General features: G+C 41.3%; 1 protein-coding gene across 1 annotated transcript in view; it reads left to right on the forward strand.

Moving 5' to 3' along the window:
- The window catches only part of LOC134984779 (gastrula zinc finger protein XlCGF17.1-like), a 42,559-nt gene extending 29,727 nt beyond the window's left edge, over window positions 1-12,832 (forward strand). Inside the window, exons 2-3 of the mRNA XM_063950272.1 lie at window positions 11,757-11,872; window positions 12,035-12,832. Of these exons, the coding sequence (XP_063806342.1) occupies window positions 11,757-11,872; window positions 12,035-12,832 (914 nt within the window). The remainder of the gene's footprint in view (window positions 1-11,756; window positions 11,873-12,034) is intronic.
- The last annotated feature ends 2,220 nt before the right edge of the window (window positions 12,833-15,052 follow it).

Genomic DNA, 15,052 nt, shown 5'->3' on the forward strand with positions numbered 1-15,052 from the left:
AAACAGTAATATAGAGCAAAACATATACTAATGGGTGTTACCCTGAGGTATATGATATCTCTGGTATACATGATATACACAATGAGTATACACAAAGGTATCACTGATAAAATCAATGTAAAAGGAAAACGCTGATCCTTCTACATAGGAGACTCTCAGAGGATTTGTCAGTCTCTTATAGTAAATAAGCAGCGCACAGTGTGAGTGAGTACAGTAGTGCAGAGCCCGGCTAGGGGACCGGAGTGGTCAGCCTATCTTAGGGGGGTTATTTCTCAGATTTCTGACCGTGTTGCTAGGACTGAAACTGCCTCTCAGGCGATGTTATATTACTGCACAGCCCATGTCATCTCTAGTAATCCCACATGTTCTCTGTGTTACCTAAATGTATGCACAGGTGATGTTATATTACTGCACAGCCCATGTCACCTCTAGTAATCCCACATGTTCTCTCAGTGTTACCTAAATGTATGCACAGGAGATGTTATATTACTGCACAGCCCATGTCACCTCTAGTAATCCCACATGATCTCTCAGTGTTACATAAATGTATGCACAGGTGATGTTATATTACTGCACAGCCCATGTCACCTCTAGTAATCCCACATGATCTCTCAGTGTTACCTAAATGTATGCACAGGAGATGTTATATTACTGCACAGCCCATGTCATCTCTAGTAATCCCACATGATCTCTCAGTGTTACATAAATGTATGCACAGGAGATGTTATATTACTGCACAGCCCATGTCACCTCTAGTAATCCCACATGATCTCTCAGTGTTACCTAAATGTATGCACAGGAGATGTTATATTACTGCACAGCCCATGTCACCTCTAGTAATCCCACATGATCTCTCAGTGTTACCTAAATGTATGCACAGGCGATGTTATATTACTGCACAGCCCATGTCACCTCTAGTAATCCCACATGATCTCAGTGTTACCTACATGTATGCACAGGTGATGTTATATTACTGCACATCCCATGTCACCTCTAGTAATCCCACATGATCTCTCAGTGTTACCTACATGTATACTCAGGTGATGTTATATTACTGCACAGCCCATGTCACCTCTAGTAATCCCACATGGTCTCTCAGTGTTACCTAAATGTATGCACAGGTGATGTTATATTACTGCACAGCCCATGTCACCTCTAGTAATCCCACATGATCTCTCAGTGTTACCTAAATGTATGCACAGGCGATGTTATATTACTGCACAGCCCATGTCACCTGTAGTAATCCCACATGATCTCTCAGTGTTATCTAAATGTACGCACAGGAGATGTTATATTACTGCACAGCCCATGTCACCTCTAGTAATCCCACATGATCTCTCAGTGTTACCTAAATGTATGCACAGGCGATGATATATTACTGCACAGCCCATGTCACCTCTAGTAATCCCACATGATATCTCAGTGTTACCTAAATGTATGCACAGGCGATGTTATATTACTACACAGCCCATGTCACCTGTAGTAATCCCACATGATCTCTCAGTGTTATCTAAATGTACGCACAGGAGATGTTATATTACTGCACATCCCATGTCACCTCTAGTAATCCCACATGATCTCTCAGTGTTACCTAAATGTATGCACAGGCGATGTTATATTACTGCACAGCCCATGTCACCTCTAGTAATCCCACATGTTCTCTCAGTGTTACCTAAATGTATGCACAGGCGATGTTATATTACTACACAGCCCATGTCACCTCTAGTAATCCCACATAATCTCTCAGTGTTACCTAAATGTATGCACAGGCGATGTTATATTACTGCACAGTCCATGTCACCTCTAGTAATCCCACATGATCTCAGTGTTACCTAAATGTATGCACAGGAGATGTTATATTACTGCACATGCAATGTCACCTCTAGTAATCCCACATGATCTCAGTGTTACCTAAATGTATGCACAGGCGATGTTATATTACTGCACAGTCCATGTCACCTCTAGTAATCCCACATGATCTCAGTGTTACCTAAATGTATGCACAGGCGATGTTATATTACTGCACAGCCCATGTCACCTCTAGTTATCCCACATGATCTCTGTGTTACCTAAATGTATGCACAGGCGATGTTATATTACTGCACAGTCCATGTCACCTCTAGTAATCCCACATGATCTCAGTGTTACCTAAATGTATGCACAGGCGATGTTATATTACTGCACAGTCCATGTCACCTCTAGTAATCCCACATGATCTCAGTGTTACCTAAATGTATGCACAGGCGATGTTATATTACTGCACAGTCCATGTCACCTCTAGTAATCCCACATGTTCTCTCAGTGTTACCTAAATGTATGCACAGGCGATGTTATATTACTGCACAGCCCATGTCACCTCTAGTAATCCCACATGATCTCAGTGTTACCTAAATGTATGCACAGGCGATGTTATATTACTGCACAGCCCATGTCACCTCTAGTAATCCCACATGATCTCTCAGTAGTACCTAAATGTATGCACAGGTGATGTTATATTACTGCACAGCCCATGTCACCTCTAGTAATCCCACATGATCTCTCAGTGTTACCTAAATGTATGCACAGGCGATGTTATATTACTGCACAGCCCATTTCACCTCTAGTAATACCACATAATCTCTCAGTGTTACCTAAATGTATGCACAGGCGATGTTATATTACTGCACAGCCCATGTCACCTCTAGTAATCCCACATGATCTCTCAGTGTTACCTAAATGTATGCACAGGCGATGTTATATTACTGCACAGCCCATGTCACCTCTAGTAATCCCACATGATCTCAGTGTTACCTAAATGTATGCACAGGTGATGTTATATTACTGCACAACCCATGTCATCTCTAGTAATCCCACATGATCTCAGTGTTACCTAAATGTATGCACAGGCGATGTTATATTACTGCACAGCCCATGTCACCTCTAGTAATACCACATGATCTCTCAGTGTTACCTAAATGTATGCACAGGCGATGTTATATTACTGCACAGCCCATGTCACCTCTAGTAATCCCATATGATCTCTCAGTGTTACCTAAATGTATGCACAGGGGATGTTATATTACTGCACAGCCCATGTCACCTCTAGTAATCCCACATGTTCTCTCAGTGTTACCTAAATGTATGCACAGGCGATGTTATATTACTGCACAGCCCATGTCACCTCTAGTAATACTACATGATCTCTCAGTGTTACCTAAATGTATGCACAGGCGATGTTATATTACTGCACAGCCCATGTCACCTCTAGTAATCCCACATGTTCTCTGTGTTACCTAAATGTATGCACAGGCAATGTTATATTACTGCACAGCCCATGTCATCTCTAGTAATCCCACATGTTCTCTGTGTTACCTAAATGTATGCACAGGCGATGTTATATTACTGCACAGCCCATGTCACCTCTAGTAATCCCACATGATCTCTCAGTGTTACCTAAATGTATGCACAGGTGATGTTATATTACTGCACAGCCCATGTCACCTCTAGTAATCCCACATGATCTCAGTGTTACCTAAATGTATGCACAGGCGATGTTATATTACTGCACAGTCCATGTCACCTCTAGTAATCCCACATGTTCTCTCAGTGTTACCTAAATGTATGCACAGGCGATGTTATATTACTGCACAGCCCATGTCACCTCTAGTAATCCCACATGATCTCAGTGTTACCTACATGTATGCACAGGTGATGTTATATTACTGCACATCCCATGTCACCTCTAGTAATCCCACATGATCTCTCAGTGTTACCTACATGTATACTCAGGTGATGTTATATTACTGCACAGCCCATGTCACCTCTAGTAATCCCACATGGTCTCTCAGTGTTACCTAAATGTATGCACAGGTGATGTTATATTACTGCACAGCCCATGTCACCTCTAGTAATCCCACATGATCTCTCAGTGTTACCTAAATGTATGCACAGGCGATGTTATATTACTGCACAGCCCATGTCACCTGTAGTAATCCCACATGATCTCTCAGTGTTATCTAAATGTACGCACAGGAGATGTTATATTACTGCACAGCCCATGTCACCTCTAGTAATCCCACATGATCTCTCAGTGTTACCTAAATGTATGCACAGGCGATGATATATTACTGCACAGCCCATGTCACCTCTAGTAATCCCACATGATATCTCAGTGTTACCTAAATGTATGCACAGGCGATGTTATATTACTACACAGCCCATGTCACCTGTAGTAATCCCACATGATCTCTCAGTGTTATCTAAATGTACGCACAGGAGATGTTATATTACTGCACATCCCATGTCACCTCTAGTAATCCCACATGATCTCTCAGTGTTACCTAAATGTATGCACAGGCGATGTTATATTACTGCACAGCCCATGTCACCTCTAGTAATCCCACATGTTCTCTCAGTGTTACCTAAATGTATGCACAGGCGATGTTATATTACTACACAGCCCATGTCACCTCTAGTAATCCCACATAATCTCTCAGTGTTACCTAAATGTATGCACAGGCGATGTTATATTACTGCACAGTCCATGTCACCTCTAGTAATCCCACATGATCTCAGTGTTACCTAAATGTATGCACAGGAGATGTTATATTACTGCACATGCAATGTCACCTCTAGTAATCCCACATGATCTCAGTGTTACCTAAATGTATGCACAGGCGATGTTATATTACTGCACAGTCCATGTCACCTCTAGTAATCCCACATGATCTCAGTGTTACCTAAATGTATGCACAGGCGATGTTATATTACTGCACAGCCCATGTCACCTCTAGTTATCCCACATGATCTCTGTGTTACCTAAATGTATGCACAGGCGATGTTATATTACTGCACAGTCCATGTCACCTCTAGTAATCCCACATGATCTCAGTGTTACCTAAATGTATGCACAGGCGATGTTATATTACTGCACAGTCCATGTCACCTCTAGTAATCCCACATGATCTCAGTGTTACCTAAATGTATGCACAGGCGATGTTATATTACTGCACAGTCCATGTCACCTCTAGTAATCCCACATGTTCTCTCAGTGTTACCTAAATGTATGCACAGGCGATGTTATATTACTGCACAGCCCATGTCACCTCTAGTAATCCCACATGATCTCAGTGTTACCTAAATGTATGCACAGGCGATGTTATATTACTGCACAGCCCATGTCACCTCTAGTAATCCCACATGATCTCTCAGTAGTACCTAAATGTATGCACAGGTGATGTTATATTACTGCACAGCCCATGTCACCTCTAGTAATCCCACATGATCTCTCAGTGTTACCTAAATGTATGCACAGGTGATGTTATATTACTGCACAGCCCATGTCACCTCTAGTAATCCCACATGATCTCTCAGTGTTACCTAAATGTATGCACAGGCGATGTTATATTACTGCACAGCCCATTTCACCTCTAGTAATACCACATAATCTCTCAGTGTTACCTAAATGTATGCACAGGCGATGTTATATTACTGCACAGCCCATGTCACCTCTAGTAATCCCACATGATCTCTCAGTGTTACCTAAATGTATGCACAGGCGATGTTATATTACTGCACAGCCCATGTCACCTCTAGTAATCCCACATGATCTCAGTGTTACCTAAATGTATGCACAGGTGATGTTATATTACTGCACAACCCATGTCATCTCTAGTAATCCCACATGATCTCAGTGTTACCTAAATGTATGCACAGGCGATGTTATATTACTGCACAGCCCATGTCACCTCTAGTAATACCACATGATCTCTCAGTGTTACCTAAATGTATGCACAGGCGATGTTATATTACTGCACAGCCCATGTCACCTCTAGTAATCCCATATGATCTCTCAGTGTTACCTAAATGTATGCACAGGGGATGTTATATTACTGCACAGCCCATGTCACCTCTAGTAATCCCACATGTTCTCTCAGTGTTACCTAAATGTATGCACAGGCGATGTTATATTACTGCACAGCCCATGTCACCTCTAGTAATACTACATGATCTCTCAGTGTTACCTAAATGTATGCACAGGCGATGTTATATTACTGCACAGCCCATGTCACCTCTAGTAATCCCACATGTTCTCTGTGTTACCTAAATGTATGCACAGGCAATGTTATATTACTGCACAGCCCATGTCATCTCTAGTAATCCCACATGTTCTCTGTGTTACCTAAATGTATGCACAGGCGATGTTATATTACTGCACAGCCCATGTCACCTCTAGTAATCCCACATGATCTCTCAGTGTTACCTAAATGTATGCACAGGTGATGTTATATTACTGCACAGCCCATGTCACCTCTAGTAATCCCACATGATCTCAGTGTTACCTAAATGTATGCACAGGCGATGTTATATTACTGCACAGTCCATGTCACCTCTAGTAATCCCACATGTTCTCTCAGTGTTACCTAAATGTATGCACAGGCGATGTTATATTACTGCACAGCCCATGTCACCTCTAGTAATCCCACATGATCTCAGTGTTACCTAAATGTATGCACAGGCGATGTTATATTACTGCACAGCCCATGTCACCTCTAGTAATCCCACATGATCTCTCAGTGGTACCTAAATGTATGCACAGGTGATGTTATATTACTGCACAGCCCATGTCACCTCTAGTAATCCCACATGATCTCTCAGTGTTACCTAAATGTATGCACAGGTGATGTTATATTACTGCACAGCCCATTTCACCTCTAGTAATACCACATGATCTCTCAGTGTTACCTAAATGTATGCACAGGCGATGTTATATTACTGCACAGCCCATGTCACCTCTAGTAATCCCACATGATCTCTCAGTGTTACCTAAATGTATGCACAGGCGATGTTATATTACTGCACAGCCCATGTCACCTCTAGTAATCCCACATGATCTCAGTGTTACCTAAATGTATGCACAGGTGATGTTATATTACTGCACAACCCATGTCATCTCTAGTAATCCCACATGATCTCAGTGTTACCTAAATGTATGCACAGGCGATGTTATATTACTGCACAGCCCATGTCACCTCTAGTAATACCACATGATCTCAGTGTTACCTAAATGTATGCACAGGAGATGTTATATTACTGCACAGCCCATGTCACCTCTAGTAATACCACATGATCTCTCAGTGTTACCTAAATGTATGCACAGGCGATGTTATATTACTGCACAGCCCATGTCACCTCTAGTAATCCCATATGATCTCTCAGTGTTACCTAAATGTATGCACAGGGGATGTTATATTACTGCACAGCCCATGTCACCTCTAGTAATCCCACATGTTCTCTCAGTGTTACCTAAATGTATGCACAGGCGATGTTATATTACTGCACAGCCCATGTCATCTCTAGTAATCCCACATGTTCTCTGTGTTACCTAAATGTATGCACAGGCGATGTTATATTACTGCACAGCCCATGTCACCTCTAGTAATCCCACATGATCTCTCAGTGTTACCTAAATGTATGCACAGGTGATGTTATATTACTGCACAGCCCATGTCACCTCTAGTAATCCCACATGATCTCAGTGTTACCTAAATGTATGCACAGGCGGTGTTATATTGCTGCACAGCCCATGTCACCTCTAGTAATCCCACATGTTCTCTCAGTGTTACCTAAATGTATGCACAGGCGATGTTATATTACTGCACAGCCCATGTCACCTCTAGTAATCCCACATGATCTCAGTGTTACCTAAATGTATGCACAGGTGATGTTATATTACTGCACAGCCCATGTCACCTCTAGTAATCCCACATGTTCTCTCAGTGTTACCTAAATGTATGCACAGGCGATGTTATATTACTGCACAGCCCATGTCACCTCTAGTAATCCCACATGATCTCAGTGTTACCTAAATGTATGCACAGGCGGTGTTATATTGCTGCACAGCCCATGTCACCTCTAGTAATCCCACATGTTCTCTCAGTGTTACCTAAATGTATGCACAGGCGATGTTATATTACTGCACAGCCCATGTCACCTCTAGTAATCCCACATGATCTCTCAGTGTTACCTAAATGTATGCACAGGCGATGTTATATTACTGCACAGCCCATGTCACCTCTAGTAATCCCACATGATCTCAGTGTTACCTAAATGTATGCACAGGTGATGTTATATTACTGCACAACCCATGTCATCTCTAGTAATCCCACATGATCTCAGTGTTACCTAAATGTATGCACAGGCGATGTTATATTACTGCACAGCCCATGTCACCTCTAGTAATACCACATGATCTCAGTGTTACCTAAATGTATGCACAGGAGATGTTATATTACTGCACAGCCCATGTCACCTCTAGTAATCCCACATGATCTCAGTGTTACCTAAATGTATGCACAGGTGATGTTATATTACTGCACAGCCCATGTCACCTCTAGTAATCCCACATGATCTCTCAGTGTTACCTACATGTATACTCAGGTGATGTTATATTACTGCACAGCCCATGTCACCTCTAGTAATCCCACATGATCTCTCAGTGTTACCTAAATGTATGCACAGGTGATGTTATATTACTGCACAGCCCGTGTCACCTCTAGTAATTCCACATGATCTCTCAGTGTTACCTAAATGTATGCACAGGTGATGTTATATTACTGCACAGCCCATGTCACCTCTAGTAATCCCACATGATCTCTGTGTTACCTAAATGTATGCACAGGCGATGTTATATTACTGCACAGCCCATGTCATCTCTAGTAATCCCACATGATCTCAGTGTTACCTAAATGTATGCACAGGTGATGTTATATTACTGCACAGCCCATGTCATCTCTAGTAATCCCACATGATCTCTCAGTGTTACCTACATGTATACTCAGGTGATGTTATATTACTGCACAGCCCATGTCACCTCTAGTAATCCCACATGATCTCTCAGTGTTACCTAAATGTATGCACAGGCGATGTTATATTACTGCACAGCCCATGTCACCTCTAGTAATCCCACATGATCTCTCAGTGTTATCTAAATGTACGCACAGGAGATGTTATATTACTGCACAGCCCATGTCACCTCTAGTAATCCCACATGATCTCTCAGTGTTACCTAAATGTATGCAGAGGCGATGTTATATTACTACACAGCCCATGTCACCTCTAGTAATCCCACATGATCTCTCAGTGTTATCTAAATGTACGCACAGGAGATGTTATATTACTGCACATCCCATGTCACCTCTAGTAATCCCACATGATCTCAGTGTTACCTAAATGTATGCACAGGCGATGTTATATTACTGCACAGTCCATGTCACCTCTAGTAATCCCACATGATCTCAGTGTTACCTAAATGTATGCACAGGCGATGTTATATTACTGCACAGCCCATGTCACCTCTAGTTATCCCACATGATCTCTGTGTTACCTAAATGTATGCACAGGCGATGTTATATTACTGCACAGCCCATGTCACCTCTAGTAATCCCACATGATCTCTGTGTTACCTAAATGTATGCACAGGCGATGTTATATTACTGCACAGCCCATGTCATCTCTAGTAATCCCACATGATCTCAGTGTTACCTAAATGTATGCACAGGTGATGTTATATTACTGCACAGCCCATGTCACCTCTAGTAATCCCACATGTTTTCTCAGTGTTACCTAAATGTATGCACAGGCGATGTTATATTACTGCACAGTCCATGTCACCTCTAGTAATCCCACATGTTCTCTCAGTGTTACCTAAATGTATGCACAGGCGATGTTATATTACTGCACAGCCCATGTCACCTCTAGTAATCCCACATGATCTCAGTGTTACCTAAATGTATGCACAGGCGATGTTATATTACTGCACAGCCCATGTCACCTCTAGTAATCCCACATGATCTCTCAGTGGTACCTAAATGTATGCACAGGTGATGTTATATTACTGCACAGCCCGTGTCACCTCTAGTAATCCCACATGATCTCTCAGTGTTACCTAAATGTATGCACAGGCGATGTTATATTACTGCACAGCCCATGTCACCTCTAGTAATCCCACATGATCTCTGTGTTACCTAAATGTATGCACAGGCAATGTTATATTACTGCACAGCCCATGTCATCTCTAGTAATCCCACATGATCTCAGTGTTACCTAAATGTATGCACAGGTGATGTTATATTACTGCACAGCCCATGTCACCTCTAGTAATCCCACATGTTCTCTATGTTACCTAAATGTATGCACAGGCGATGTTATATTACTGCACAGCCCATGTCACCTCTAGTAATCCCACATGATCTCTCAGTGTTACCTAAATGTATGCACAGGCGATGTTATATTACTGCACAGCCCATGTCACCTCTAGTAATCCCATATGATCTCTCAGTGTTACCTAAATGTACGCACAGGCGATGTTATATTACTGCACAGCCCATGTCACCTCTAGTAATACCACATGATCTCTCAGTGTTACCTAAATGTATGCACAGGCGATGTTATATTACTGCACAGCCCATGTCACCTCTAGTAATCCCACATGTTCTCTGTGTTACCTAAATGTATGCACAGGCGATGTTATATTACTGCACAGCCCATGTCACCTCTAGTAATCCCACATGATCTCTCAGTGTTACCTAAATGTATGCACAGGTGATGTTATATTACTGCACAGCCCATGTCACCTCTATTAATCCCACATGATCTCTCAGTGTTACCTAAATGTATGCACAGGTGATGTTATATTACTGCACAGCCCATGTCACCTCTAGTAATCCCACATGATCTCAGTGTTACCTAAATGTATGCACAGGCGGTGTTATATTGCTGCACAGCCCATGTCACCTCTAGTAATCCCACATGTTCTCTCAGTGTTACCTAAATGTATGCACAGGCGATGTTATATTACTGCACAGCCCATGTCACCTCTAGTAATCCCACATGATCTCTCAGTGTTACCTAAATGTATGCACAGGTGATGTTATATTACTGCACAGCCCATGTCACCTCTAGTAATCCCACATGTTCTCTCAGTGTTACCTAAATGTATGCACAGGCGATGTTATATTACTGCACAGCCCATGTCACCTCTAGTAATCCCACATGATCTCAGTGTTACCTAAATGTATGCACAGGCGGTGTTATATTGCTGCACAGCCCATGTCACCTCTAGTAATCCCACATGTTCTCTCAGTGTTACCTAAATGTATGCACAGGCGATGTTATATTACTGCACAGCCCATGTCACCTCTAGTAATCCCACATGATCTCTCAGTGTTACCTAAATGTATGCACAGGTGATGTTATATTACTGCACAGCCCATGTCACCTCTAGTAATCCCACATGATCTCAGTGTTACCTAAATGTATGCACAGGTGATGTTATATTACTGCACAACCCATGTCATCTCTAGTAATCCCACATGATCTCAGTGTTACCTAAATGTATGCACAGGCGATGTTATATTACTGCACAGCCCATGTCACCTCTAGTAATCCCACATGATCTCAGTGTTACCTAAATGTATGCACAGGCGATGTTATATTACTGCACAGCCCATGTCACCTCTAGTAATCCCACATGTTCGCTCAGTGTTAGTAACACTCCTGTCCAAGCTTCCTAGTATTATTTTCAAGATAAACATAAAAGCAATATTAGAAATACAGTACTGGATACAATGTCTGTTACAGAATTATATATTGTTCCATGTAACACCCTGGGTCTTGTCTACTCATTTTATAGTAATTTTCCAGTTTTGATCATAATCTTTACCAGATTTTCATTGTTTTATGAAAATTCACATTTCCAAAATGTATTTTATTTCCAGCAGATGAACACACAAGCAGGAATATCTCAGAAGGACATCTAATATCATCCCAGGATTGTGAAATAAAAGATGACAGTAGACAGGATTCTCCAGGAGCTAACCCCATTACCCCAATTGTACATCCAGCTCTATCAGCTGATCCCTCTGATCCTGGGAAATGTTCTCCTGATCACTCTGATATTGGTGCATCTGTTCCAGCTCTGAGAGTAGATACAGAGTTTCCCTGTTCTATAGATGCCAAATGTTTTACACAGAACACAAAGCGCATTACCCATCAGCCAGTTAAGGCAGGTGAGAGGCAGTTTCCATGTTCTGAGTGTGGGAAATGTTTTGCACGGAAATTATTTCTTGTTCACCATGAGAGAAGTCACACCGGAGAGAAGCCATTTTCTTGTTCCGAGTGTGGAAAACGTTTTTCACACAAGTCATATCTTGTTATGCATGAGAGAAGTCACACCGGAGAGAAGCCATTTACATGTTCTGAGTGTGGAAAAGGTTTTTCACAGAAATCAACTCTTGTTCAACATGAGAGAAGTCACACCGGAGAGAAGCCATTTACATGTTCTGAGTGTGGGAAACGTTTTGCACTTAAATCAACTCTTGTTAGACATGAGAGAAGTCACACCGGAGAGAAGCCATTTACATGTTCTGAGTGTGGGAAATGTTTTACACAGAAATCGAATCTTGTTCAACATGAAAGAAGTCACACCGGAGAGAAGCCATTTTCTTGTTCTGAGTGTGGAAAAGATTTTTCACACAAGTCATATCTTATTATACATGAGAGAAGTCACACCGGAGAGAAGCCATTTTCATGTTCTGAGTGTGGGAAACGTTTTGCACTTAAATCAGCTCTTGTTAGACATGAGAGAAGTCACACCGGAGAGAAGCCATTTTCATGTTCTGAGTGTGAAGAATGTTTTACACAGAAATCAACTCTTGTTAGACATGAGAGACTTCACACAAGTGAGAAGCCATTTCCATGTTCTGAGTGTGGGAAATGTTTTACACGGAAATCACATCTTGTTCAACATGAGAGAACTCACAGAGGTGTGAAGCTATTTACATGCTCTGAGTGATTAATAAATCAGCTCTTGTTGGATACAGTAGACATCACACAGGTGGGGAACCATTTTAATCTTCTGGAGTATACTCATCTTCACCATTTCCCTGCATTGTTCCTTCAGGTTTTATCCTATGTCCTGTGGTTTTTTTTTTACAATATTCATGCTGCTACTGGGTGAAATAATAAGACGTCATGTCCTCCTTTACCTCTACTATGCAGATAACCTGTCTTTGCTCCGGGTACTGAAAACAATACCAATACTAAATGTCTAGCTGAGCTCCAGGTGTGGGTGATGCCAGTTGGCCGTGACTCAGTCCTAGTGAAACAGGTCCATATGCTAATGCACGCCGACTCGCTGTCTTCTGATTACTTCCTCCCACTCCTATCCAAGATTTTTCACGTGCTGCTCCCTTTCTCTGGAATTCTTTACCTCTCCCCCTCAGACTGTTACCAGCAGTACCAAGAATCTGCCGTAATTCATTTGTGGTTGATCTGTTAGCTATGCAGCCCTGACCATGGAACCTGCTGCCTCGCACAGTCCAAGAGACCTCCACCCTGGAGACCACAAACAGACTGATGACTGTTACTCACATGTTTCATTAATGTTCCTTCACTTCCTAAATAATACATCCCACATGCTGAGGTCTTTATTCTGTTCTACTTATTGTCTATCTTGTCCTCTGTGTAATTGTGAATGTAAAGTTCTGTGAGTCCTATTTGGAGGAAAGTGATGTATAAGTAACATTATTACTGGTGAGAGTGACAGGAGTCAGATCTAGTTACACCATACGTTACATATACAGAAGGGGAAATCTACAAGTAACATTATTACTGGTGAGAGTGACAGGAGTCAGATCTAGTTACACCATATGTTCCATCTACAGAAGGGGAAATGTATAAGTAACATTACTGGTGAGAAATACAGAAGTCAGATCTAGTTACACCATACGTTACATATACAGAAGGGGAAATGTATAAGTAACATTATTACTGGTGAGAGTGACAGGAGTCAGATCTAGTTACACCATATGTTATATATACAGAAGGGGAAGTGTATTAGTAACATTAATACTGGTGAGACTGACAGGAGTCAGTCCTAGTTACACCATACATTACATATACAGTAGGGGAAATGTATAAGTAACATTATTACTGGTGAGAATAACATGAGTCAGATCTAGTTACACCATAAGTTCCATATACAAAAGGGGCAATGTATAAGTAACATTATTACCGGTAAGAATGACAGGAGTCAGATCTAGTTACACCATACGTTACATAAACAGAAGGGGAAATGTATAAGTAACATTATTACTGGTGAGAATGAAAGGAGTCAGATCTAGTTACACCATACGTTACATATACAGAAGAGGAAATGTATAAGTAACATTAATACTGGTGAGAATGACAGGAGTCAGATCTAGTTACACCATATGTTACATATACAGAAGGGTAAATGTATAAGTAACATTATTACTGGTGAGAATGACAGGAGTCAGATCTAGTTACACCATACGTTCCATATACAGAAGGGGAATTATATAAGTAACATTATTACTGTTGAGAATGACAGGAGTCAGATCTAGTTACACCATACGTTACATATACAGAAGGGGAAATGTATAAGTAACATTATTACTGGTGAGAATGAAAGGAGTCAGATCTAGTTACACCATATGTTCCATATACAGAAGGGGAAATGTATAAGTAACATTATTACTGGTGAGAATGACAGGAGTCAGATCTAGTTACACCATACGTTACATATACACAATGGGAAATGTATAAGTGTCATTACTGGTGAGAATAACAGGAGTCAGGTCTAGTTACACCATACGTTCCATATACAGAAGGGAAATTATATAAGTAACGTTATTACTGGTGAGAATGACAGGAGTCAGATCTAGTTACACCATAAGTTCCATATACAAAAGGGGCAATGTATAAGTAACATTATTACCGGTAAGAATGACAGGAGTCAGATCTAGTTACACCATACGTTACATAAACAGAAGGGGAAATGTATAAGTAACATTATTACTGGTGAGAATGAAAGGAGTCAGATCTAGTTACACCATACGTTACATATACAGAAGAGGAAATGTATAAGTAACATTAATACTGGTGAGAATGACAGGAGTCAGATCTAGTTACACCATATGTTACATATACAGAAGGGTAAATGTATAAGTAACATTATTACTGGTGAGAATGACAGGAGTCAGATCTAGTT

The sequence above is a fragment of the Pseudophryne corroboree genome, assembly GCF_028390025.1.
Source record: "Pseudophryne corroboree isolate aPseCor3 chromosome 3 unlocalized genomic scaffold, aPseCor3.hap2 SUPER_3_unloc_8, whole genome shotgun sequence".
Lineage (NCBI taxonomy): Eukaryota > Metazoa > Chordata > Amphibia > Anura > Myobatrachidae > Pseudophryne > Pseudophryne corroboree.